The sequence below is a fragment of the Colletes latitarsis genome, chromosome 11 (assembly GCF_051014445.1).
Source record: "Colletes latitarsis isolate SP2378_abdomen chromosome 11, iyColLati1, whole genome shotgun sequence".
In the NCBI taxonomy this organism is placed as follows: domain Eukaryota; kingdom Metazoa; phylum Arthropoda; class Insecta; order Hymenoptera; family Colletidae; genus Colletes; species Colletes latitarsis.
In genome coordinates, this window is record NC_135144.1 from 21931382 (window position 1) to 21958489 (window position 27108).

At 38.9% G+C, this 27108-nt stretch overlaps 3 protein-coding genes across 7 annotated transcripts; 1 reads left to right on the top strand and 2 right to left on the bottom strand.

Annotated features, from left to right (window-relative positions):
* Window positions 1-22: 22 nt before the first annotated feature.
* Window positions 23-11769, bottom strand: Med1 (Mediator complex subunit 1). The gene is made up of 8 exons (XM_076778019.1): window positions 11560-11769; window positions 11109-11254; window positions 10882-11015; window positions 10661-10799; window positions 10344-10563; window positions 10033-10258; window positions 9724-9955; window positions 23-9635 (listed from the first exon to the last, which is right to left on the bottom strand). The coding sequence occupies exons 1-8, from the start codon at window positions 11588-11590 to the stop codon at window positions 5316-5318; spliced, it is 5448 nt and encodes a 1815-aa protein (XP_076634134.1). The 5' UTR covers window positions 11591-11769; the 3' UTR covers window positions 23-5315.
* Window positions 11770-13101: 1332 nt separating this feature from the next.
* Hsepi (D-glucuronyl C5-epimerase) lies at window positions 13102-26954 on the bottom strand. 3 transcript variants are annotated; one of them, XM_076777731.1, is made up of 8 exons: window positions 26938-26954; window positions 16494-16656; window positions 16340-16434; window positions 16099-16246; window positions 15887-16015; window positions 14667-15380; window positions 14275-14462; window positions 13102-14187 (listed from the first exon to the last, which is right to left on the bottom strand). In XM_076777731.1, the coding sequence occupies exons 4-8, from the start codon at window positions 16234-16236 to the stop codon at window positions 13656-13658; spliced, it is 1701 nt and encodes a 566-aa protein (XP_076633846.1). In that variant the 5' UTR covers window positions 16237-16246; window positions 16340-16434; window positions 16494-16656; window positions 26938-26954; the 3' UTR covers window positions 13102-13655. The 3 variants fall into 3 exon arrangements, with proteins under 3 accessions (XP_076633846.1, XP_076633847.1, XP_076633845.1); XM_076777732.1 differs by lacking the exon at window positions 26938-26954 and having other exon boundaries at window positions 16099-16237; window positions 16494-16760; XM_076777730.1 differs by lacking the exon at window positions 26938-26954 and having other exon boundaries at window positions 16494-16760.
* Window positions 17612-22940, top strand: Cp190 (centrosome-associated zinc finger protein CP190). Of its 3 annotated transcripts, none has more exons than XM_076777308.1 (6): window positions 17612-17744; window positions 18473-18534; window positions 18764-18954; window positions 19061-19200; window positions 19288-19548; window positions 19625-22940. In XM_076777308.1, the coding sequence occupies exons 3-6, from the start codon at window positions 18790-18792 to the stop codon at window positions 21642-21644; spliced, it is 2586 nt and encodes an 861-aa protein (XP_076633423.1). In that variant the 5' UTR covers window positions 17612-17744; window positions 18473-18534; window positions 18764-18789; the 3' UTR covers window positions 21645-22940. The 3 variants fall into 3 exon arrangements, with proteins under 3 accessions (XP_076633423.1, XP_076633421.1, XP_076633422.1); XM_076777306.1 differs by having other exon boundaries at window positions 18783-18954; XM_076777307.1 differs by lacking the exon at window positions 17612-17744 and adding an exon at window positions 17832-17874 and having other exon boundaries at window positions 18783-18954.
* Window positions 26955-27108: the final 154 nt, after the last annotated feature.

Here is a 27108-nt window from a genome sequence, read left to right on the forward strand (position 1 = left end):
AACCGGTTCCCAAGAGACATAATATTTCTTTTTTTTTTTTATTATCAAGGCTTACATACTCGTCGTCGCGGATTCGGCGTGATTCGAGGACACTTGTCGTCGATAAAATATTATATAATCGTATGTATATAGATCTTTTTTTCTCTATACAGGTCAATGTTTATATGTACATAGATGCACTAATATAGTTATACATTTATACACGAGCTTTCCTTCATAAATTTGTATTTCTCGCACGCGTCGTAACGAAACAACGTGTTCCGCTTGCGTATAAATTTTTCGAAATCTCACGCGAACCACTGGTCGCCATTTTCCAAACGTCGGTTTCGTATTCTTCGAAATTAAGGATTTAAACACGCGTACACGAATTTTACAAAATAACATCAGCGTTTAAAAACTAATATCTTAAAATAGCAGACGAGCCAAATGTCTAAAGTAAATATTGTAGAGTCCTTCCTCGAGGCGGCAGAGAACGAAGGAAATCGATGATAACGGATCGAAACGCTAACAATGAATCCACACCAAGCGTCAAACATCGATTTTAACGAAACTTCGTAGACAGATAGGAGAAACAAATATTTTTAAAAACGTAATAGCGTATGTCAAATTTCTTAAACATAAATTATTTTAATGCTACATACTCGGGGAAAAATTTTAATGAGAGATTCTAGGGGCCAAAATAAAACGAAAATCAAGAATACCAATTTGTTGATCGAGGCTTCGTTAAAAAGTTATTAGCGTTTAAAGTTCCGGCTGTAAAATGGCGCGTGATAGTGGTTCTACAGCCGGAACTTTAAACGCTAATAACTTTTTAACGAAGCCTCGATCAACAAAATGGCATTCTTCTATTAAAATTTCTCCCAAAGAAGACCAAACACCCTGTGAATAATAAGAAAGCGTGCAAATATTTTTTAAACTAAATTCCGACGCTTACAAAGTTTCACTACAATCGTTGGGTAACTCTTAATCCGACTCTCTCGCAAGATAACATTATAATTTTTTAACTATATTACTCTTATGTACAGTCGATGCGTAACGCGGCGAATCTTGGCGCGATATTTAAATCGCTGAAGTAGTTCCCGAGGAAGAAAGCTAACGCGAAGGTACCAAAATACATCCTCGATAGAAATGATACGAAAACGGAATCCAGTATTCTCTCATTCTTTTCCCCCATTCGTTTTCGCGACGTCGATGAGATATCGTTTCGATGTCCATCGCCGATGCTTCTGTTCATTCTTTCTTACATCACCGTTCACCGGTCCTAGCTCTATGTACACGATCGTGAGTATTGAAAAAATAAACCCATACACTTTTTTTTTTTTTCTTTTTGTTTCCCGAAAGCACCGGACAATCTTCCTTTAGAAAACATCGTATTGTCTACGGTACGGTACTCCCGTTCGAAAATACAATTTTCTACCGATATACACGTGGAAATCAATCAATTCGTGCGTCGATGGCGATCGTTTATTTCCGTCTCTAATATTATTAATCGGCAACAGACACGTAAACGGCTCGTTTTCGTCGTGTCTGTTTTCCTTAATTCGGTTTGAGCATCGAACTTCGTTCAATACTTAAACCAAATCACTTTTCTCCTAATTTGTACAAAGACAACGCGTTCGTTTCCCAAATATCGGGGCTTCCGAGCCTTCGGGACGCCTGTAATTCTCATTTACGGTCAAACTGTCCCGAACGAACGTTCGCGTATACTTTTCTCGGTACTTAAATGTCATGGGCGCAAATCGTACGGCGTCGCGAAGGATCGAAGGCTCCCGTCTTTCGAGAAACACGTTGTTACCTCTACTTGGCACTTTAAATACCCACTATCTTATCTCTTCCTTCCGCTACTCTTCGTTTCCATACTTCATTTGCGCCGAGAGAAGAATCGTTCGCGCGAAACAAACTGTTTCAAGGTTCGACAAGTGAGATCGTTTTCGTTGCGACATGTTACCCCTCGTCCAGTGATTGCTTTTCTCTCTCGTCTCGACGCATCTTCGGGCGAAAAAATGAAACGTTCGGGACCACGCATTCGTTTAGAAACAATTGTACGAAATAGCAGCCTACTCTAAACGTTTACATAAAACGCGGGGGGGTTCGGGAAGCTAACGCAAAGCTTCGCGATGCCGAAGCGGTGACTTTCTTCGTTGTACGTATAGCCGAAGAAGGGATCTTGTACGAGGAAGGAGTATTGGAGCAAATACAAGAAGAGGAAGGTGAGGATACAGGACTCGATAATCGGCTACTTAGTTTTCGGTTTCTACGGATGCTCGTCGAAGCAAAATTATCCATATACACGATGTTTCTAAAACAGTTGTATCTCATGTAAGTTAGAGAATTGCTGAATAAAAGTTAAAATCGGAAACCGTACAACTTAACTATTATCGTAATATTCTATATTAGACGAATTCTATCCAGATTTCTTTACCGATACGACTCTGAGAATTCACTATTTTTTCTTTTTTTTTTTTTTTTTTTAGATTATTCGTGTGAAAATCTTATTTCGTGCCAGCAATAATCCTACCTACGTGAAATAAATTTATTCAGAAATACCCTATATATTAATACCGTAAACGCCTGTTTTCGCAGTATCCTTATAAATATTGTCCAACATGGATTTTATCGAAAATAACTCCTTATGTACTTGTCTATATTTATTTATCATACGTCGCGACCGTTCGCTAATTCCCTTTGTCCCCCTCTCTCTTATAAATCTATAAACAATCGTTTTATTGCTAACCTCGAGTCCTCGTATCGCGGCGTACGAATTAATTTATAATAATAAATCACTCTGATACACGTGACACTCAAATGTAACCGACTTTGCGCACGGTCTCTGCAAAGCGGCCATATCGTTTTCCATTTTACGCACGGAAAAAATTGAACTTACTCAAGATTCGCATACGGGGACGCAAACCACATTAACATTCGGCAGGACATTTCAGAAGGAGTGTGAAGACTTAACAACTTACAGGGTGTCCCTACGAAATCGTAACCCTCGGGAAATAGAGACGAAACGCTAATTTCGATTAAAATATACGCTTTAAAAAACAATCAGACATTTTTAAAAATATATATTCCTCAAATTGTAATTATTTTTCTTTGTAAATAGCCATCCAGAGACGTCGCTTTATTATCTCCGTGCAGCAAAAAGAAATCTATTAACGAATAAATATACGCAAGCAACGATATAAGAACAGTTTAAATAATACGTCGTATCGAAATGGAACCATCAAATATTTTTTTTTTTTCCCAAACATGGCCAATAGTATGGTCGAACAACCATTTCTTTGATATTCTACATTTTCTAAATCAATAATTCGAATACTGAATTGATAAATAATAAAAATAAGATTAAAGGTATCCGCGAAACTAATACTACTTCCCGAGAATGATTTCAACTGATTCCTACCAGCGTCTCGCGAACTATAAACGTCAAACCGCAGAGTAAGCTCGAAAGACGTTTGTAGTAAAGTTTGAGAACCACTGGTCGCCGCTCGCCAACAGGAATCGACAAAATCTATTGTAAAAAGTACTCGAACGACGAATATCTCTCTAATTTGTATTCCGTTTGTGGTCGAATGCTTAAAACTATTTGCATATTGCGGCTCGGTAGCTGCACAACTACGGAATACTTTACTTCTGATTCATCGTCGAAAACAAAATAACACCGGGTATCTTGTAATTGCCACGGTCAGTGACCACCGAATATACAGGCTGAGGCGTCGAATACAAGCTACAAAAGTGTTTGATATTTGGCAACGCAAACGACTAAAAAACATAAACAAATGTTCGATCACCTCGAAATACAATACGTTCGATTGTTCCTCGCTTGTTCTAAGCACTCGATACGTGTATTTAGTATTTAAACGTACGTCCGAAATTTCCATAGTTCCATTAAAATTTTTCTTGCCTCGAAATTGCAGTCCTAATAATTTCAATTATTTTCTCAATATTTTTAATTATTGGATTTTGGTCTAAATCTGTAGTTCCAGGCGCGTATTTTTCCATTTCTAACTCTCTAAATTCACTATATTTTTATAAAATGTGGTGAGTATTTTTAAGTTAAATTGATATATATATATATTTCCAATACGTCGAGAGATAGATTAACTAGATTTTCTTACGATGCAAGATTCTTTAATAGAGAAATTGTTCTATCTATAGAAAGAATGTTTTACGTAAGACTGATAATAAATAACTGACGCGTAGAAAAAATTCATTCTGCCACGATTAATAATATAACAGCGGGACGAATACAAAGAGACGTATATAAACGTATTTCAAATGTGTTAAAAATATGTTAAAACCTCCATCGACGACTCGACATAAACAAACAAGATTCGCACCCGAACGCCAAGTTTTTAGTAAAAATATACTAGTCTCCTTAATTCCTCAAATTTCTAATTTTATCCTAGCATTTGATACTCATACGTAGAGTTCCTTTTTCATGCAATATTTTGTTATTTTTTTAAATCCGTTAAAAACCTAATAAACGTAAAATCTCAATGAATTACCTCCGAATTGCTAAAATTACTTTAAGGAAGCTTATTTTATCCGAAGACTGCCTGTTCTTAAATGAGTTTGAGACCACTCAGACAAGTACATCATTTAACGATTAAATATCTCTGTCTTTAGGGGGTGATATTTAAGCAAATATGGAAGACATTCCTAAATGTGGCAGTCAACGTGTTAAAAGATGGAGTACGCCAAGCGTGGGATGATACAGGTCAGGGACGACGAACTTCTTCTTCCACGGGAGTTCCACAACCGATCCTCCCACCATCAGGATCCTCGCTGGTTAGGTTCCCAGCGAGCCTTGGTCCCAAAGTCCCAACTCTGCAGAGTAGGCATAGCGGGGGGCAGTTCTTCCACGCTTACATGGACCAGAAAACCAGTAAAAGGAACCATAACTGGTTAGTACAGACGTATCCGACCTAACAAAACTAATTTTTGAAGTTATTAAAAAAAACCGTGACGCGCTATCTTCGTTTTTGCAATATAAACAGAACAGTATAATGGAGTTATAGAAACTTCAATCTACTTAAAAAACTCGTATTCCTCGGTAATTACTCCGATAAAGTCGAACGCGTACATCATCGGTAAATTGTCTCTATAATCAACCTATAGTACTAGGTTTATAATCAGGTAGCGTCCACTTAATTCGATATTACAGAGGAATATTGAAATTACGGAAATTTCGCGTACATTTAAATCACGTACGTAATCGTTCCTGCTCGCGAGCCAACCGGGACACCCTGCGCCTTGCGCTACGCGACTACAACACGCGGATAAAATTCTGTCTAGAGTTTCAGTAACCTTCATTTGCCCATTCCTACCAACGCCTCGTCCATCAGCTCGTCGTCGGTAATGCACGGTGAGGTGGAGTGAGGCGACGGCGGAATAACCCTCGGCGAGGGTGCAGGACTTTTTACAATGTGCACGCTCACGGAAGGACTGGCCGGGAAGGCAGGAGGAGGCGGTGGCGGCGTGTTTCTGCGCACCGAGGCCGCCTGTGTCATCGCCCTCTCGGGAATGCTCGTGAAGTTCAGGCTCTTTGCCACGTCTTTCGGTGTGGAGAAGTCCAGCAGCATCTCCGCGGCCTCCTGCGACGTCGTCGCCGGCAACTCTATCCCCGCGGTTTTAATAGCGTTCGCGGCGCCCTCCGAACTTATCACCGCGGCCAACGTAGAGGAACTCGACGACCCACCGGAAGACGATACTTGCTGTTGCGGTTGCTGCTGCTGCTGCTGTTGCTGCGACTGCTGCTGCGGTTGTGGTTGCTGCTGCTGCTGCTGCTGCTGTTGCTGTTGCTGTTGCTTCTTCTCGTCGGATTTGTACTTTGTCATGGTCGCGTCCACCGGTTTGATGCTCAGATTCAGGCTTTCCGTGGCCCCGTTGCCGGAGCCCGAGGCGTTCGACGAGTTGCCGCCGGTTATGGCGCCGGTGGCCAACATGGCGGAGTACACGGGTTTGCTGGTAGACTGTACGTCGGAACTTTTTGGTAGAACGGCCATTACCGGGCCACCGCCGCTGGCGTCGTCCTTGCCAACGGCCGTGGAGTTCAGTGTGCTACCTAGAAACTGCGCGTTGCTCCTGGCCATGGACGATGGCTCCTTGCACGGGTCGCGGGACTCGTTCTCGGTCGACTGCATCGAGAGGTTGGTCGGGATGTCCAGATCGTGGGCACCGGCGGCGGACAAAGCGGGAAGCAAAAGGCTGCTGGCCCCATCTGGGCCTAGGTTCATGGACATCACCGAGGTGGCGCTCGTCATGGAGAGATTGTCGGGCTTGGTTTGCACGTGATCCCGTCTACCCTGGCTCGACTGATCCTCCGACGTTGCTTTCGCGGCCACGGACGCGGCGTTCGATATCGTTTGCAGCTTCGCCTGCTCCGACTGCTTCGACGTCAGACTGTCCAGCGTCTTCCCGGGGTCGGGCAGCATGGAGAGCTTCTCCGACTTCTTGTCGCCGGATTCCGCGTTCGCTCTGGCGGACAGTTTCGGTATCTGGAACTTGGTGTCCAACTGCTTCATAAGACCCTCGACGACCAGCTGCGGCGACAGATTCGGCAGACTGGATAGGTTCGACATGGAAGCGTGGGCGGCCAATAGCTTGAACGCTCGTTCGCTCTCGCTTTCCTCCCGCAGACCGGAAGGACTCGATTTTCTCGTGTCGCCGATGCCCTTCGATGGAAACAGACCCTTGTCGCTGGACTTGGACAACCGGGACTTGTCGCGATTCCGACTGAGGTCCGTCACGCCCGAACTGGTGGTCTTCGGCGAGCTCGAGGATGACTTTGAGGACATGACGGTTTTGGATAACAAGCCTCCGCTGCTGCTGCCGCCCACGTTGATCCCCCCCGCGCCATTGCCGCTGCTGGAGTTCGGTCCTGGTATGGACTTCAAGGCGGACAGCATCTTCTGACCCAGCAACGTCGCTTTGCTGCCGCTGCTGCTCCCGGAACCGGAAGACGAGGAACCGGACAGCTTCGGGGACGTCTGCGACGGGGGTTTCTTGGACGCGGGACCGGAACTTACGCCTGGCTTCAAACCGGTGTGCGTTTTCGGCGAGCCGTTACCCGACATGGAAGCTGACGAACCGGACGAACCGGAAGACGTGCCGGTCGCCACGGAAGCGGAGGACGAAGACAGTTTAAGATTTGCTCCAGACTTGGAGTCCTTTGTGCGGGTTTTGTTGATCGTTATCTTCATGCCGTCGGAGCTGTGCTTCACCATGTACTCCGCCGGGTTCTTCGACTCCATGTTCTTACCGATGCACTTTCCCTCGGTGGCCTTGTTCGACGAGCTACCGACGCTTCTCTCTTTCTGACCGCTCGAGTTCCCGCCTCCGCCGGCGGTGGACTTGGCGCCGCCGTTTCCGTTGTCGTCCGTGCAGTTCTGAGCGTTCTTCAGCTTGTCGATGACGGCGCTCAACGAGCCCTTTCTGTTTCTCGCCTGTTGCTGGGCGATGGCGGACTTACCGAGGTCCGAGCTGCCGGATGGTGGCGTGCTGCCGCCGCTGTTGGGCAGGGCGGACTGCGTCTCGCCGCTGGGAATTAATTCCAACTGTTTCAACTTACCGCTAGAGGACTTTGTTTTCGGGCTCTGGTGGCCGCTCGAACCGCCGAACGTCAACGACGACGTCTTTCTCTCCTTGTCCCGGTTCGACTCTTTGCTCGAGGACGAAGAGGAAGACTTCGTTTTCGACTGCCCGGAATCGGCAGTCTTGCTGGAGGGCGAGTTCGCCGCCGACTTCAGGGCAGACATGCTCGGTTTACCGGTGCTCGCCGAGCTACCGTGCTTGGGCGACGACGTACCGTGTTTAGGGCTCACGCTAGCAGGCACCGGCGTGTGCTTGGGACTGCTGCTATAGACCGGAGAGTGCTTTGGACTTTGCACCGGCTTGTTCGTTGACTGTTTCAACGTAGGACTGGACTTACCTACAAGAGCTAGTGGGCTGGTATGCGTCGGAGACGGACTAAATTTTCTTAAGGTCGTGGCGGGCGAGGAAGGTCGCGCGCTCAAATTTGGCGGCGACTCGGTCGGTTTGATGCTGACCGTTACCGGTTTCGACAAAGGATCCTGTTTAGACGGTATCTTGTCCGGCGGTGGTCCCATAGGACTGTCCTCTCTTTTCCGTTTGCGTCTCTTTTCCAGCTTGCCCTTATCCTCCGTCGACTTTCCCTTCGAGCTCTTTCTCTCTCTGCGCTCGTCCGTCAAGCTTTTCGACTGCGTTGGTCCAGCTATCGGAGTTATAGTAATAGAACTCGGTAAAGTAGTCTGCGGCGACGAGGCTATCGGTATTATTTCAATGCCGGGTCTCCTTTCCAAACCCATCCCCGTAAGTACAGAGTTATAGTTCGTGGCTTGACCCAAACTACTGCTTGAAATTGGCGTTATACTTACTGATGGCGGCACCAGGCTTTTGTTCTCTTCGAATATAATCGGGCTCTTTTTCTCTTCCCTTTTCCGCGACTTGCGATCTCTTTTTATCAACTCTTCCACGTCTTGCAAGTCGTGTACGTCCGTTATCTCGCTTTCATTGTCGAAATCGTAGTCGGAGCTCTTGTCCGTTCCTAGAATGTCCGTGGGATCTAAATTGGAAAAATCTAAACCGCTGGTTAAACTCGTGGCCGATGTCGGGGTGGACGTTCTCGTTTCGTTCATGGTTTCTCTGCCACCGGTCGGCGTACCGAGAGGCGTCGAGTCGGAACTGGAACTCTCCAACAATATTTCCGCCGTCTCGTCGCCTTTCCTCTTTGGGCTTCGCCAAATACCGTCCGCCGTCTTTCGTTTACGCGTCTTTTTCGCGCGCTCGTTCAGAGGATTGGCCAAAGAGTTTTTTGCTTGTCCAAGTAACGCCCCCAGTTGCAAAGGATTCAACATCGCAGTAGTCGTGGTATCGGATTGGCCGGAATACGACGGAAAACCGATACTATTCTCCGTTCCGGCATCTAAAAAAGACTGTTGTTGCTGTTGTTGTTGTTGTTGTTGTTGCAGCTGTTGCTGTTGCGACGACTGTTGCCTTCCCATCGTTCCGTTTCCGTTGTTCAGGCCGGGCTCCTGCTGTATTTTCGTCTCCCCGTTGGTAAAATCCGGCATCCCGGAACCGTTTTGGCTGTTCTGATCCTTGCCAGAACCAAGGTTAACGCTATAGTTCCCGTTCCCGCTGTTCATACTGTTCATCGCTGTCAACGAGTCTCGACTCTCCCACGACTTCATGAGAATCCTCATCGTCAAAGGTATGCTCAAACACTTCTGCAGGACTTTTCCTGTCAAATCTGACGTTCGCTCCGTGTTCGTTATACTAATGCCATACAATTTGCACTTCAGCGCGGAGATATCCGTCAGATCCAGTTCCACCGTCGCCATCGTCTCCTCGAACGGATGCTCCAAACTTACCGATATGTGTTGCCATGATAAAGCGCTCACTTCGAATATAGTCGCGTGTTCTGGATCGTGGCGTGCCATAGGTCTAACGCAACTCGCGATTAAAGTGTTAAACAGCGCTTGCTGACGTAAGTACACCAAGATCTGTGGAACGTGTGCCGGATGCGTGAAAGGTATGCTACATACTAATACACCTTCCATGTTTCTGTTTTCCGTCATGAAGTAGCAGTGCTGTTGATCTGGTAAAGTCTGTAACGGAACGCGAACGTAAGAAGCTTTAGACTAACCTATCGTAACGGCAAAATACGCGTGTGTATAAATTGTTTTTTTTACATACAACGTAAAGTCCTCTGTTGTTCCGACAATCTAGCTGACCCTCGCTGGCGTGCTGAATAATCAAACTAAGCAACGGATGGGGAGCCGATATGTCTCCGCATTCGAGCTCCGTAACCTTCTGTATCCTACGTACTAATTCCATGCACATTGGCATCTTCTTAACAAGTTTCAATACGAAGCAAGCGGGTAATACGGATGAATTTGTACCAGTTAACGGAGCATAGGATGGAGTACTAAAAATAAATAATTATCAGTTAGACACAGATTACGTTGAATTTAAAAATAACGTAATAGTAGTTAGAATGCAAACCTTTTTCCTGTAGGACTTCTATTTACAGTTATGATACTAGATGTAGGCAACTTGTGAGCAGTAGAACCTTCCATACAAACTGTTACGGAATGGCCGATCTTCCGTTTAATAACTACTTCCGAACTCAATGCATCGCATGTATGGTTCTCTTGATCCATTAAGTCGTAAGGAGAAACGAAATATGTTAATTTCATCGCATGGCCTCCCCGTCTTCGCTCAAGAATTCCTTTAAAAAAATCATTTTACAGGTATTATTTTATAGGTTGTCGCTTATTATTTTGTACGAATTAAGATTATATTATTGTACCAACCGACTGGGCTTTTATGAACAAGATTGAAAGGTTCCTTGATAAATGTCTGCAATTGTGCTAAGATACCCAGATCAGCCTCCAGCGATTGTAAAGCGCTAAATGCTTTACATTTTACCTTTTTATCTGCATTTAATTGATATATTGAAGCTAAGCCTTCTAATTGTACTGTAAAATCAAGGAAATCTCCCCGCGTCAGACAAGACACCAACACGTCGCAGCTCTGCAAATATATCATCGGAAAATGTTACTTGTCGTTCGTATAAATTATAACGATTTTAAACGAATGAAACCTCTTATAAAACATTTTATATCTATACCTGCTGCTCATTTTTCCCTTCGTGGTGAATTTTAACATCTTTAACTACACCTGTTGGCTCCAAAAGCACTTCCAAAAAGAACATATCCGACGATATAAACAATTCTGTACCTGGTGGACCAGACATCATAAACTTTAAGCTGTAACCCAATTATAACACAAACATTGTCTAAGTTGTCTGGTTTTGTTCTGTAATGAGATATTTGATTCGTGAATATTTACCCCAATTGCCTGGTCAAGCTCTCTAAGCGCTCTACCATAGATTGCAAGGAGGTCACTTTTATGGAATGTTGCAAAGTATCTAAGCATTTTTGTAGTTGACCTTTTTCTGCACTATCGATTGCAAACCTCTTATCCTATTATTACAGTAAGCACGATTAATTGAGAATAACTGTTAAACCTGATCTGTACTTAAATACAATGTAAGCAATACGTAAAAAATAATGTACCAGCATTGCCATACGAAGGTTTTTGGCAGTTTCCACCAAGGACTTAAATGTGGAAGCCTTGGAACGTAATTTCTCCATAAGCAACTCCATCTGCCACTCTTTTCCTTTATCCATTCCTGAACCACCAGTGACAGAAGATTGCCCACCTATATAAAAATATTTCTATGAATACATTACCAACCAGAAATTACTAAATTGTTGAAATTGTTTTCAACGTATAATACGAACGATCTGTCATATTTATAATTTTCCAATTGTTATTTTCTTTTTTTCTCTTTTTGTACATCTACAACGTACACATTCGAAAAAAAATATAAAGCAAAGCAAGTTTTCGACTTTCTAATAATTAAAACGATATCACTGTCGTTACTTTTATCGGAATTCGTTCGTTTGCATCGGGACAATGTAAAGTTTAAATGCCCACGATAAATAAATTCGAAATTATACTCACTGAGGGGCTTTTGCCCGTTCGCAACATCCATGTATTCCGTGATGGATCACACGGTGTTGAAATCTACGCGTATATCGATGTACGTTTATTATTATAATATCACAACAACATTATTACACACTACATTGTGACAGGAGCCGTTATTTTCACCTAACCCACGTTTGATCGCTTAACTGCTCCTAACCTTCACGCGCAATATAGTTACTATACTGAAACGCTATACGTTTCTACCGTATAGGCGTTTTCGTCCTGTATCGTGCCTTGACGGGGGGGGGGGGGGGGGGGGGAGGGGGGGCAATTCGGTAATACTTCGTTAAAATACGCATTTCTAGTTCCTACATCCCGTATAACTTCAAACTGCATGTTAATATTCGTTGCAACATTCGAAACTTGTTAAATCGAACGTTACTTATTGCAATCAACCGCGAGTCCTCGATTACTAATAAAGCTTAAAGTGTTTCGTATCTTTTGTACGAAACATTTATGTATGATACAATAGATTATCTACAACCGCCAAATACGTGGGATTAACGTGCATTGTGAAAATAATGTAAGGTATGACTGGTATATTTTTAATTTGATTCTAAAGATTGTGCCCAAAAAATTCATCATATCGAACCCACGATGCAAAATATCGCGGTTTTCACGGCATTAATTTATTCCTGTTTGGGGGACATATGGCTGAGTTCATACTAGGTATTTGCCTTTACGTTTCACTACACAACCAACTCCAGTATTGCGGTACTTCGATTTTGCCATAAAAATAAGATTCGTGAATAAATAAAATAATCTCACAATCTTTGTCCTTTCGAGGACCAATGTTTATGTGACATTTTTGTCGTTTAGACCCATATAATATACTGATAAAATTTAACCATTAAAATCTGGGGCACTCTCTATACAGGGTATTCGGCCACCCCTGGGAAAAATTGTAATGGGGGATTCTAGAGGCCAAAATAAGACGAAAATCAAGAATACAAATTTGTTGATGGAGGCTTCGTTAAAAAGTTATTTACAATTAAATTCAAAAATTTCAAATCGTTCTGGAAAAATTATTTTCGGTTCCGGGGATCAATTACAATCATTTTTGGTCATTACACATACCCTCGAAATCCTACGCACTTTCGAGAAAAAAATTCCTTACCGAAAATCTAGGTGCTTAAATTTTTCGACGAAAAAAAAAAATTTCAAATCGTTCTGGAAAAATTATTTTCAGTTGCAGGGGTCAATTACGATCATTTTTGGTCATTAGACATACCCTCGAAATCCTACCCACTTTCGAGAAAAAAATTCGAGAAGGTGTGAAATTTTATTTTCTAGGGGTGGCCGATCACCCTGTATACAAATTCATCGCGCTATTCCCTAAACCCCTTTTCTCCATAGATTATCAGACCGAAAGGTAAACTATTATATTTCAAAGGTTTATCTTTGCACATTAAAAATAGATTTCTGTACACGTAACCTAAATATGAACGCTTATGAAATGAAAATAGTCATCGAACTTTTATGATATTAGGAATGGGGAAACACCAAACATTTAATTAAACCATTTTATTAATTTTTGTTGTTACTTTTCTCATCTTTCATACATTAATTTGAATCTTTCATAAATTAAATGACGCCAATGTATCATTTTCCTTCGGATAGAAATATCGGTAAATAATAAATAGATTTATCGCTTGTCACTATTACTTAAGTTAAAACAGTTATTTTTAAACATAACAGTTATACATAACAATAACATAAATATTTAAGTATTGATTAATCACAGAATACTGAACTTCATTTCGTTATGATACTGAAACCTTTTGATCATAGGTAGTTTAAAGTTTCTCAGTGTATTGTTTTGTGTTTTACAAATGCATATCATGATTTGAGAACAAATGCCAACAGTTGTCCTGTTACCATCTTCATGTAACAATGATTACACCAACAGATAAATATATTTTGGTCCGCTTTATTCTTTAAGTATTTGAAATTATTTACAAAACGTACAATATAAAATGGAAATGGAAAAATAAAATAGTAGGTGTTGATAAATAAAAAATAAATAGGTAAATGCAAAGGTCGATCGATCGTTGAAGATAAAAAAGACGTTAGTTGTGCGGTGCTCTCTTACCATTCATGTAACCTATCCATCTTTCTGCTGTAGAGGTAAAGATTGGATCAGTGTCAATTGAATTTAGAAGAAGAAGCTGATTGACATGAGTAGAATGATAATCCCATCTAGCTAAATTTGGGGCTGTTTTTAATGTAAAATGACGTAAATCGTACGTAGTGCCAGAGCCTGTATCGTATAAAGTTAACATGTTTTTCAATGAGGTCATACCCTGATTAAAGAGTCTGGATGCTTCTTCTGCATCCTTACCTGTCGCTATACTTTTTAAGTCGTATAAACCAATTAAAGAATAAATAAATCCATTAAGTATAAAAGAAGAAGGTGTTGTAGGATATTCTTCATACCATACGTATTTACCTAGAAATACTGCAGCTACTCCACCTTTATTAGAGGTTAATCTAAAAGGCTGCAAACCTCTAATAGCAGCTTGCAAATACTTTTCTTCGTTGGAATGATAATATGCTCGCGCTAATACGGAAATAGCATGTCCTTGACCCATACTAGAATACCTGCAGTTATTACGAAATAATTTAATATTTAAAAATTGTGCAACTTTGTACGAAGTTAACGATTTTGTAAAATGAAAGTTAAAATACCATCCGGGCTCAAGAGTAGCTATCCCAGGAGCTACTTTTCTTCTAACAGGATTTGCCCATCCGCCAGAACTAATATTCTGATTGGTTACAAACCATCTTGCTGCATCATAGAACTGCTCCATATGTTCACTTGTAGACAGTGTTATATTATCAATCATTCCAGACCCGTACAAAGTTATTTTTATCATCTATAATAAACATTAGACTAAAAATAGCGTAGCTTTATAATTTGCAGTTTAAACTTTCTAATTATTTGCTTTTATTACGTTTTAACTTTTAGAGTGCTACGAGAGAACATATCTGCATGTGGGCGCATATATCCGCTCGGAATAAGACGAAAGTAAAAGTTTAAGTGAACTATATTCGTTAAACATTTCACGTTTATACACTACCTTCAATTTCGAACGAGACAATTTTTTCTTATTTTTATCATTTAAATATAAACCTTTCTGTAAATCGATAACTAGGTCTCTAGTAAATCTTCTCCACTGATGGTTAATTTGGCCGATTCCATAATAGACATGGTTGTTGTAAGTATGCAACACTATATTACTAGTAATATAGTGAAGATAATGCATTTCTTTCCTCTCTCTGGACTGCAGTGTAATCACGATGCTTCCATTGTCTTTAATATTAAAATCCCACTTTAATACAAAATCTAGTACGTGATCTAACTTCAGAGTTATTCCGGAAGTACTAGTTTCTGGTGTGGCAAATTTCATAACATGACTGTTAGCATGTTTATCAAATATCCTAGATACAATGGATCCCTGAGGTATGATCCACTCTCTCTTAACTTTATCAGAATCCTCGATAATTTTTCTACGAGGTTCCGGTTCCGTTAAATTTTTACTATAATGGGATAACCCAAATTGTGCAATCTGAGTGGGATAATAATACCCTTGACTCTTCCATTGTGTAGATATTGGTACACCGTCGTTTCCGCTAATGCACTTTACACGTTCTCGGACTTCAACATTATAATTCTCAAAGGTCATAAACACACCCCGAGGATCGTATTTCCCCTTGGGATTAACAATTTTCGAATAACTGTGCAACCATTCAAACCTCTCTAAACCATCATAGGTTGCTAACTTTCCATAAATCTGTTAAATAGTTAAAAAATAAATACGCGGTTAATTGGTTCCGCGTAAGTTGAGACTCAGAATTAGTCTCTGAAATATATACAAACTATTGTGAAATATCTATCATCTTTTTTGTTTAAAAACATTCGTCTGTAATTACATATACAGGGTGTTCTGCCACCCCTGGGAAAAATTTTAATGGAGAATTCTAGAGGCCAAAATAAGACGAAAATCAAGAATACCAATTTGTTGATGGAGGCTTCGTTAAAAAGTTATTAGCGTTTAAAGTTCCGGCTGTAAAACGGCGCGTGATAGTGGTTCTACAACCGGAACTTTAAACGCTAATAACTTTTTAACGAAGCCTCGATCAAAAAATTGGTATTCTTGATTTTCTGCTTATTTTGGTCTCTAGAATCCCTCATTAAAATTTTTCCCAGTGGTGGTATATTTTCTTTTTAAGTAAAATTGCTCCAAAACCATTTTTTTCCACGTAACTCGTGGGATACCTGTATAATATTAATACTTACCTCAAAATATTTGTGAATGAATGAAAATGGTATATATACTTCATCTCCTTCTTTACGGCAACCAATAGAATAATCACCATTTATGTGGCAATCTATTTCTTGATATCCAGTCTCTAAATTCTGTCTATCCTTTGTGTAAATTTGAATAAAATAATCATCTGTATTAATCTATCAAATTTATCCCTGCAATTTAAGCTATAATATCCACTTACTCTGTGTTGAAATTTTGTCTTCCATTCTGTACTTTTAAAAAATTGTGGACTACCGCAATTATTCCAAGATGTTAATATTGAACTTAACACTGCCACTACTATTACAAGCAATATTGTCTTGAAGTTCAACCGCATCATCCTACAAAATCTATTTCGATTTAAAATATTACAGAACACGGCAGTCGTGCATTGTAATTTTTTTTTTTTTTTCATTCTATGAAGGGTAATATAACATACTTACTTATGTGTTATTAAAATTTTTGACCCACTTTCTGTCAAAAACAACTTCGATTAAGGTTAAATACCGTATTCTTCATTTTTCGAAATCGCGAAGTTCTGAAACGATCCAACCAATTATTGAAAAAACGTAGCATTTTTTATGATAAAATGCTTACGTTCGTTGACAGCATTCAAATTCCATGCATGCGTTTACCCCTTTTATGGAAATGCTGTTTATGTTCTTTATAGGGGTTATCTCGCATGTGATCATTGATGACTACGATTTATGTCAGTCAGAGTTTATACATGTTATCTGCGTATGTTCATTATCGCATGTAGCTGAAATTCAGAGTTATATCTATTTTGTTGCTTCCAATGTTTACTATTTTATAAAAAAAAAAAGATACGCATATTTCTCACTTTTATAACATAGTTTCAGAGACACTGCGTAAATTCCCTAGGATATACGTCAATACGTCATCGAAATATTCGTACTTGGTAAAGTTTCAGTAGCTTTACGAAAACTTCTCTTCGGTAAATATATATTTCGTAATAAAATATTTGAAAATTCAGATAATAACATAACATCGCAGTAATCATGACCAGAAAATGTTAGGGAATCCGAATGAGTTATTTTCAGGCTCATACTTTGTACCCATTCTCATCGTTTCAGTGTTTGATGATTTATTAGAAATATCTCATACATTTCTGTTATTCATACATTTATTTAAATTACAATTAAATTTACATTTCGTTTAATTATATTCAATAAATGATTAAATTTCCTGAAAAACAGATACTCCTTACAAGAAGGAATAAGCATTATGGGTCTTGAGGCTCTATTTAAAACTGTTAAACAACTGTGCTACATACAAAATCAACGTAATTAATACGATAAGTAACAAATCTATGCTGTATCGCTCGCTTTATTGCATTATATTAGACTTATTAAAGCTATAATGACTGGGTCAAGTTTACATCGAAACAGACTCTTTCATTATTACTAGATTTATGTTAAACTTGGCTAATACTATGGATTCGGCTGTAGTTTCATCCTCTTTCCATTTATCATGAGAACTTCGCGACAATATGCATCGTTTTTCAGGTCCGTGGTTCGTAATCGAACACTTTATTCGTTTCTAAACCAAATAAGCAACCTTTACTGCAGAATGTAGAACGAAGAATAAATTAATTTTGGAAAATAGCTTTGGAATTATACTACTGATCTAGGGATTTTATCGAGATTAGAAATTTCCTCTAGGCGAAACACGGAAGCGCCATTCTTAAAGCGCGGGGTTGTCACAGCTTAGAAACTTATAACTCCATCTGTGAGTCGTGATACACAATGGAATGTTCAATATTACTTGTGTACTAAGGAAATTTATAAGAGATGGAGCTGAGTGGAATATTGAAATATTATTAAATAGGTATGTGTAGTACATACAGAGGATATTTTGAATTTGTATAAATTTGAAATAACCATTAATATGCACAATTTTGAGCGTGAAATGGAGATATGCGTCATTATTAACCTTCCGTTTTTCAGCGTTTCGTGATGTATGCATTGATACTTTTATCAGTTCTTTTTACTTCCTTTCCTTCGTATAGTATTCAGCCTTTAATAATTATGTCTAATCAAATTTCAAAACGCTTGTAACAGTTTGCATATGTTATGCATATGCTAAATCTTTCTTACACTGCCTTACTTTGTTAACTGTCTACCATAAGCCTCAGAACTATATACTTATGTCAATGGACCCTCTTAATACATTATCAGTATATTCTCAGATAACTTCTAAGTTTTAGAAACCGATTAGGTCAATTTATTACCAAGTGCTAGACTGAAATATAATTTCCCGCTTGACATGGATTTTGTGGCACTTGAGTCATTAATACAAAGAGATTTTTTTTCAAGAATGTTAAGTAATATGGTTTAGCTCGTAGAATTATATTTATAGTTTAAACAATATTTTTCCCCATTATTTGTATATACGTATATGTATTTCTTAATTCATTGTTTCATACTCGTTATAAGCAATTCAACGAGTATGAAATTACATTTTACTTGTATGTTTATTAGAAAATAGTAATATTATTCTTATATTGTATAATTACAGACATAAAGGTTACATGTTTCTTATTATTTTTATTACAGGATTTGGTCCAGTTAGACTATGAGAATTATATGTAATAAGTAGTCACAATTGCTTCTATTTGGTAAGCAGATACATTATGACACGATTTACAAGATCTCTGATAAAATCAATAATTTCCTTTCTTTACTCTTTTTTAATATAGTAATATGAAGTATAATATTAACGAGTTCAATTTTCTAACCTGTTCTAACGATGCTTGCTTTCTATATAATCCTTACAAAATATTTTAAAGTCAATATTCATTAAGAATGATCAGTTGATCATCTATGAATTCTTTTGAAATTTAAAAGAAATTTCTTTCAACCAAAGATTAACAATGGAAGCAGCAAATCAGGAAAAGCAACTCCCTTCTCGGGGGCTAAAGCAAGTGAAGGTGGATAATTGGGGAACTTTCTTTCTCCAAAGACTGCAACAACTTTATTTTGAGGAGGAACTGCTTGATCTTACGATCAAATTCCCTACTAGCGATATCACTGTTCAGGTAATAATCTTCAAAATTTACAACTACATTTATTATGTACCTGTTGTAGTTACTTGTGCCTTACTTGTTGTAACAACTAATGTGGTAAATTTTGTAAATATTTTAGGCTCATCGTTTAGTCATAACAACATGCACAGATTATTTCATGCAATTGGAACGCGAACAAAAAGGGAAAGATAAAAACTTTGATGGGATAATCGTTATGCCATCAGACATGCCATACGAATGCGTCAAGTCAATTATAAGGTACGTTTAAACATATAACTTTTTACCAAAAAATTGTTTCAGCAAGTAATATATTTACAACGCGTAAATGTATACAAATTCTTTCAGTTTTATGTACACTGGACAATTGGAATATTGGACTTCTGAGCAACATGCTTTATATCGTACTGCACAAAAAATGAATATGACTGTTCTGACTAAATTGCTTGATGCACAATTTAATACTGCTTCTCTACAAAACGAGCAATCTCCGAAGACCAATGCACGACCGGTAATAGCAGTTTCTAAGCCTTCAACTTCTAGCACAAAACCAACAACTACTTCCAGTTCGTCTCCAGGACTTTCAAGTCAGCCATTACCTGGTAGAAAGTAAGTGTACAATCTACGAATTTTACACGCGATTTATCAATATTGCGCTATACAAAGTAAATGCTTGCCCTTTCAGACTACCTATTTGGAAAAGGAAATTAGATACACCACAAAATACACCATCGCCTATATTTGAAATGCGAACATTCCATGGGATGCCATCGACAAACAGGCCTACAGAGGTGACTCCCGGACCGTCACGATTCGATCTCCCCGAAGCCGAGGAGTTCGCGCTCGGCATATTTTCATCGTTCGACGATATCACGTATAATACAAAACCTATCGTCCAAGCACCGGACAAATACAAACGAGATAGTTCGCCTAGCGGTAAATGTTCGCCGGACAGGGATAGCAAAAACGACACGACCGAGGACGAAGAGGACGAGGGTCACATGAACGAGAAGAGCCTGAAAGAAATGAATTCGGACGACGATTGGTCCGTGGCCAGATGTTTCCAAAGGGGCCAGGAAACGCAGCCTTCGCCGTCGAAGAGAGTGCGATTCGATCTCGAGGAGAAAGAGAACATGGAGAAAGGGAAACCGACTTTCAGGGCGAACTCCGAGGATTCGATCAACAATCACGCGAAAATCATTCGAGAGGTATTGAAGAAGTATCCCCATCTAGTAAAGAACAATAAAAACATACGTTTGAAGATAATGCAAAAGGAGGCGAAATCCTCGGAGAGCAACGCGGCGTGCAAAACGAAAGTTTCGTACGTGGTTTTGAAGTCCGATCACTTGATGTCGAACACCAACGGCGAGGAGAACGAATCGAAAAGCAACGGGAACGTAGACGGGGGCGAGACCGGCCCTTGGAAGTGCAGTAAGTGCGATATAGAGGGGGAGTACACGAACTACTATATGTACAGAAGACATATGCAGGACGTGCACGAGGAAAAATTCGATCCGAGAGTTTGCGAGCACTGCGGTTACAAGGCGACCAAACGGAACATATTGATGTATCATCTTTACACGAAACACAACGTGCCGCCGCCGAAGAGCATGTGTTTCCCGAAGTGCCAGGCCTGCTCGTACGTGGCACTGTCGGAGACGCTTTTGGTCAGACATCAGATAAATCATCATCATCGTCCAACGTCGCGTCAACATTCGTCGACGTCGGAGGACATACAGTGCACCCAGTGCTCGCAGACGTTCAAAGACGTCCACGAGCTTACGGCCCACGAAATAAATACCGGCCACGGAAATCTGCCGGACGGAAAGGAGAAGGGCCACCGTTGCACTCACTGCGGCAAAGTTTTCGTACGAGCCACGAATTTGCAAGTTCATCTGGATTGCGTGCACAAGGACGTACGGGATTCGGAGTCCGTGTCCTCGCGACAGATCTCTTTGGTACCCTCCTCGGAAGCAGAGGCCCTCAGCCACGTAGCGAGCGGCATAGCGGCCTCTTTGGGCGTCGGGGACAGCGGTACGGCTGAATCGCCGGAAAGCGGCGAAAACGATCCGGAGTACGTTGTGCCGGACATGGAGTTAAATAATATGTCGGACGAGATAAGTTACAGTACTCACGAGCTCGTCGAGCAGCCCATGATCATGCTAATCGACAATGAGAATTATCAACAACAGGAGAACGAGCAACAGCAATCGCAACCGCAACAGCTGAACATTTCTGATAACGAACAGATCGTGATGCAGGGCACGGAAGACGGGATGATCGTTTATATTCACGGGAACGACGAAGGCGAGCGACAGACGTACGAGCATTATCAATCGGACGAGCTCACCGAGGAGACTGAGGAAATAGTGGAGGAGGTGGTCGAAGAGGTCGAAGAAAAGGTAATGGAGGAGGAGGAAATGCAAGTTGAACAGTCGGAGATCTTGGAGGAATGCAATGTTGATCAAGTGGAGGAGGTTATACAGTACGTGGAGGAACAGACGGAAATAGTGGAATACGACGAGCAATGTAGCGAACAAAGTAACAGTGCTGACGAGCCTCAAGAGTCTGTTATGATCATCGAGGAGGAACACGTTGACGAGGAAGAGGAAGAAGAAGAAGATGCCGAGAAGAACGATAAGGGAAACAAAAGAACAAGTTTCACAGAGTGGGACGAGGACAGTAGAGAATTAGTTGAATCATAAGTAACAATATTATTGTGGTGAAATGGTCGGCCGACAAATCTCAAATCCCGAAGATTCTTGGGTTAAAATCGCGCCGTTTGCGCCCTCCTTTTTCCTAGACTATTCACACTGGCTTTATCGTTTCTTATTTGTCATCAGTGTCTACGACTAACAAATGGATACGTTTCGGTTGCATGTCATTCCGTTTCTTCGATTGATTTTATCGTAGTAAATGAAGAAAGTAGCTTTAGCGAATATAAAGAAAATTATATAAACGAACAGTAATACTTTAAAAAGAAAAAAAAATTTAATTGTGACGAATTAAATTTGTACGAAGCGATGTTACGACTTCTGAAAATCGTCGTTGAAGCAATTTGTATGTGAACAGAAATACAACTTGTACATATAGCTTGGACGTATATACAGGGTGAGTCATGTAAGGTTGGAATCAGAGTTGGGCATTATTCGAATAACTTCAAATACATCTGTAACTAGGTAATTGTCCGCGCAACATTTTTATTCGGATGATCATTATTCGTTTCTTGCATGCAGTTATCCGAATAAATATTTATTCGACTAAAAAAGTTCATTTGTGAGATCTACGAAGACACTGGCCAAGACGACCGATCACATTTCTTCGGTAACGACATTTGCGTTTCGTTCTGTTCACTTTGTTACGTCGATATAACTTTTAACACGTTGAGTGTCATGGCGGATCGTTGATGTCCGTCGATGGTCCCTCCGTTCAGGCCGCATTGGTCACCGGTGACCGACATTTCACCATACACCGTTTTCCGGAAACAGGCGTCGAATGTTCCTAGTTATTACATAATAATTTGAACAAATGTCGACGTACGACACGAGTTGAGAGCCATGAAAAATTTACACGGCACTCAACGTGTTAGGTGGTAGGTTCCATCGTAACAAAAGTAATCTTAAGACTAATTTAACCCTTTCACAATGGAATAAAATAGTAAGTAACGGTTTATAAATTTGTGTATTTTACTATAACTTGAATTACTTTTATGGTACAATTTTCTTTGTCATCTAATTTGACACGATTTAATCATATGAGGATAATCATATATTTTATGATATAAAATGAGGTATGCGAAATGAAACATTTATCTAAGCAAAGATTCTTCTCGATTGAATTTATTTATACTATTTTGAATTTATTTATTCATTAAGTACACTGAAGAAAAAAGATTGTTATAATTACTCGATCAAAAATTAACGATATAAATAAATTCTTTGAATATTGATAAATAATTTCATTAAATTAATTTTCGGCTTTATGTAAAAATACTAATATGTCTATCTTCTTTTTCCTTTTCTTTTTTTTTTTTTTTTTTTTTAAGTTAAAGTTAAGAGATTTGTAAGTTGAAGCTACCGGATGAAGAAATTGTAACTAATAAACATAAATAAGATTTTATTTAGATATGAATACCGTGGATATGTGCATTACACAGTGTACTGCACATATTCACCTCTAGCACGTAAAGGGTAGTTTTATTATTCACGTAAATACTTATTCAACCATCAACGTTATTTGAATAAATTTTTATCTCAATAAATTTTTATTCGGATAAAGTTTTGCCTAGATAAACTTTTATTCTTTATGCACGAGTAAGAATCTATCTAGATGAAACGTTAGTTTTTATTTTCATCCGTTTATTGGCTACATAAGCATAGTATACCGAACTCTGGTTGGAATTGCAAATATTTCGCTTTTTTTGATACTACGAGAGAACTACGCCGATAGAAATATTTTATTCGATAAGGCATAGACTATATTAAAAATCATATTTAACAGAGTCACAGATTTCCGAGATTTCAAGTATTTTCTGTTTTTTAGATTAAAAAGGTGGTTGGTCGGATTATGTAACAACTAAACTTTAATCATGTTTTATTTCTATATTTTTCAATAAAGTCGTACAACATATGGTATGGTCGAATTGGTGTTATTATGTTCCTTTTGTATATTATAAAAGTAGAAAACAAACTTGAGCGTCATTGAAATTTCGAAAAACGTTACTCTGAGAAAAGCATCATTTTTATTGCATGGCATGCGCCTTCGAATGTAACATTTCCTTCCTAAAACTTTTTCCTATTATCAAAAATAAGGGGATATTTGCAATATGAATTTTAGGTGACTTACTCTATATATCCTATTTAACTTGTAGAGTTCTGATTCGATCAGTTACGTCTACCGAGAGTTGTTTATGAATTTTCTGCGTTTTCGATAATTATAACTTACAATTAGTTTAAACTTATAATTACATAAGCGTTCGATAATGAAGAAACGTGCAATGAAAGAAACGAAAAGATAGAAGCATCGATTTTATGATTAACTGCTAATTGCACATGTTCAATGCAAATATTTGAAATAAAGTGATATAAAAAAAATGCGCTTTTTCGAGAATTTTTTTTTTTGTTTTTTTTAGACACTGTAACGGTGGGTTATCTACGACAATCGGTTACAGTCTAAAGTAGAGATTTGGGAGACGAATAAAATAAAATAGTATTGAGTATTATAACGTAGATAGCATGTATAATCGAGTGTAAGTGACAATTAATATATTCTTCAAAATTTTCTAGTTTAATTAAACAATCGTTAGTACTTCTTTTTGATTGGGGTCGCAGGAAAATAGTTAGAAATTTACTAAAAGGTATATTATCTTTTACTATTCATTTCGATACTCATAATTTCAAAAATATATTAATTTAATATAATGGTTTGAATAAATTAGATGTTCGTAATATTTTGTTTCCCGTACTACTTTATATAGACGATGTGTAGCCCGATAAAAAAGAAATATCGATAATCCGAAACGTTTTTTAAATAAAATATCTAATTACGGAAGATTATGTTACTGATTTTACACGTTATTCGATATCAGACTGATATTTGTTACAAATATAAATGAAAAACGATACAACGTATTCAAAATTTAAATCATACGAATATCACACCAGTGTACAACCAAAAATTAAAAGTAATATACAGGGTGTTCGGCCACCCTTGGGAAAAATTTTAATGAGGAATTCTAGAGGCCAAAATAAGACGAAAATCAAGAATACCAATTTGTTGATGGAGGCTTCGTTAAAAAGTTATTAACGTTTAAAGTTCCGCCAGTTTCGAATTTTTTTCTCGAAAATGCGCAGGATTTCGGGGGTATGTGTAATGACCAAAAATGATTGTAATTGATCCCCGCAACCGAATATAATTTTTTTAAAATTAATCAAAAATTTCTTTTTTCGTCGAAAAATTTAGGCACCCCCCCTGTCGATTTTTCTTAAAAATTCATTTTTCATTTTTAGTCATTTTGTTTGACGCCCTACAGAAAAGTTGTCTAATACTTTTTTGTAGGTACCCGTGAGCTCTACTTCAGAAAAAAGTTTCATTGAAATATATTCACTATTGTAGGAGTTATAGCTGTTTGAAAATTGGACCATTTTCATGTGGTTTTTCTCATTTTGCGGGGTCAAGGACCAACTTTCCGAATATTTTTGCGATTTGTACATATTCTCCATCAAAATACGCGTAGTTTGCTTTTTTAAACATTAAAATCGTCCAATCCGTTCAGAAGTTATGACGTTTTAAAGATTCGCATGAAAATTCGGGCAGACATTTCTGGCCAGAAATTAGATTTTCGGTGAGGAATTTTTTTCTCGAAAATGCGTAGGATTTCGGGGATATGTCTATTGACAAAAAATGATTGTAATTGACCCCTGCAAACGAAAATAATTTTTTTAGAACGATTTGAAAAATTTTTTTTTCCCCCAAAAATTTCAGCACCTACCCAATTTTTTTCTCGAAAGTGGATAGGATTTCGAGGGTATGTCTATTCACCAAAAATGATTGTAATTGACCCCTGCAAACGAAAATAATTTTTTTAGAACGATTTGGAATTTTTGAATTTAATTGTTAATAACTTTTTAACGAAGCCTCCATCAACAAATTGGTATTCTTGACTTTCGTCTTATTTTGGCCTTTAGAATCCCCCATTAAAATTTCCCCCAAAGTTGGCCGAACACCCTGTATAACACGTCAAAATTTTTGCATAATTCTGAAGAAGGCTTTGAAAAATTAGAATTTCATTCAATAATTCATACATTTGACTATTCAAAAAAAAAAACTGGCATAATATTGACTCGTTAATCTCTTATTAACACTTTGCCTTATAATTTAATGTACGACTGCGTGTATCATAGACACTGTATTTCTCACGCGTTGGAACAAATCTGCATTTGTCGATCGACTAGAAGGCAACAAAAACAATGATGAGAAATATTCAAAAACGACTTCTTTAAAAAAAAAGAAACGTCAAATATTAACGAGTCAGCGGTAGAAAGAAGGGGGGGAGGGCTATAAGAGGTTGAGCCAGTTACGGAGGTTCGAGTATCGAGGTCCGACTATATTTAAAACTAAAACTACCACCGCCGTCACAGTGGAGCAGAATCTCCTAAAGCTGGCAAAAAGCAGAAAGACTTTCTAAATTTGCAGATAATTTGGAACATGAAGGTCGCTCGAAAATTCTCTGATCCCCTTACTGTTCCTTAAATAATTAAAATTATTCCACAGTCCAATGTACAAGTCGAAATTTTCTTTCCTGAAACTACAGAAGCGAAAATTTCGATGGAACGAAACTTTTTTCACTCCCCCCTTCAATTTCGAGTTACCATGATTCTTATCACGAATGTGACAATATTACTCGAGTACGGCATCATTTACATAGATAGAAGAATCTTCAATCAAGGTGCATACACAGTCTGGTCTTACACGCCGAGGTATTCTCGACCGCCATATTTGTTTTTGAAGAAAACCCGGACCACACGCACATGCTCGTGTCTTTATCGTACAATTTTGACGGAAAAAATATGTTTTTATCGCTTAGAAATAAACTCAGAACGGAAAGTTTAGATTTGGTCGTTGCCTTAGAATTTACTTAGAATACTTCGTGAATATATTGGAAAAATTCAGGAAGAACCAATTTCCAAGGCTTGAAATATACCGTGTATTTCCAAGACGCCATTTGTTAACGCTACACAAGTAGACTCAAGCTAATTAATATCAGTATAAAAATATAACGTGGTAAAGTATATTAGACATAACAGAAAACATAACCACCGTGGTCCATATTGCAACCTTCTATCTTTCATAGAGTTAACCTAAATATTTTGGCATAGTAAAGACATTTCCATACAATTAAGTAGAGCATTTTCAAGCTGAATGGTAGGACTAATTATACCACTGCAACATTGTAAATTCTTCAAACAGTACAAGGAGAAAAAAATAAATAAAACTTACCTTAAAAAGTCTGTCAACAAAGGGAAAACAATGCTTCCACCGATTAGTTGCACGAAATACGCTAAACTAGTGCTGCCTAGTGGCGCAAGAGGACATTAATTGGTGCGTTTTTGTTAATTACCGACATATCGCAACACTTACTATAGGGGGGAAAAGTACCCGGTCCATGTC

Coding starts and splice junctions, on each gene's coding strand:
- Med1 (XM_076778019.1), bottom strand. CDS start 11,590: ATGGATGTTGCGAACGGGCAAAAGCCCCTCA. Junction 10,800..10,881: donor AGCTTGACCAGGCAATTGGG/GTAAATATTCAC, acceptor ATTGGGTTACAG/CTTAAAGTTTATGATGTCTG. Junction 9,636..9,723: donor ACAACAGAGGACTTTACGTT/GTATGTAAAAAA, acceptor GTTCCGTTACAG/ACTTTACCAGATCAACAGCA.
- Hsepi (XM_076777731.1), bottom strand. CDS start 16,236: ATGATGCGGTTGAACTTCAAGACAATATTGCTTGTAATAGTAGTGGCA. Junction 14,463..14,666: donor TGTCTCGTTCGAAATTGAAG/GTAGTGTATAAA, acceptor TGTTTATTATAG/ATGATAAAAATAACTTTGTA. Junction 14,188..14,274: donor GCTACTCTTGAGCCCGGATG/GTATTTTAACTT, acceptor TAATAACTGCAG/GTATTCTAGTATGGGTCAAG.
- Cp190 (XM_076777308.1), top strand. CDS start 18,790: ATGGAAGCAGCAAATCAGGAAAAGCAACTCCCTTCTCGGGGGCTAAAG. Junction 18,955..19,060: donor CTAGCGATATCACTGTTCAG/GTAATAATCTTC, acceptor TAAATATTTTAG/GCTCATCGTTTAGTCATAAC. Junction 19,549..19,624: donor CAGCCATTACCTGGTAGAAA/GTAAGTGTACAA, acceptor TTGCCCTTTCAG/ACTACCTATTTGGAAAAGGA.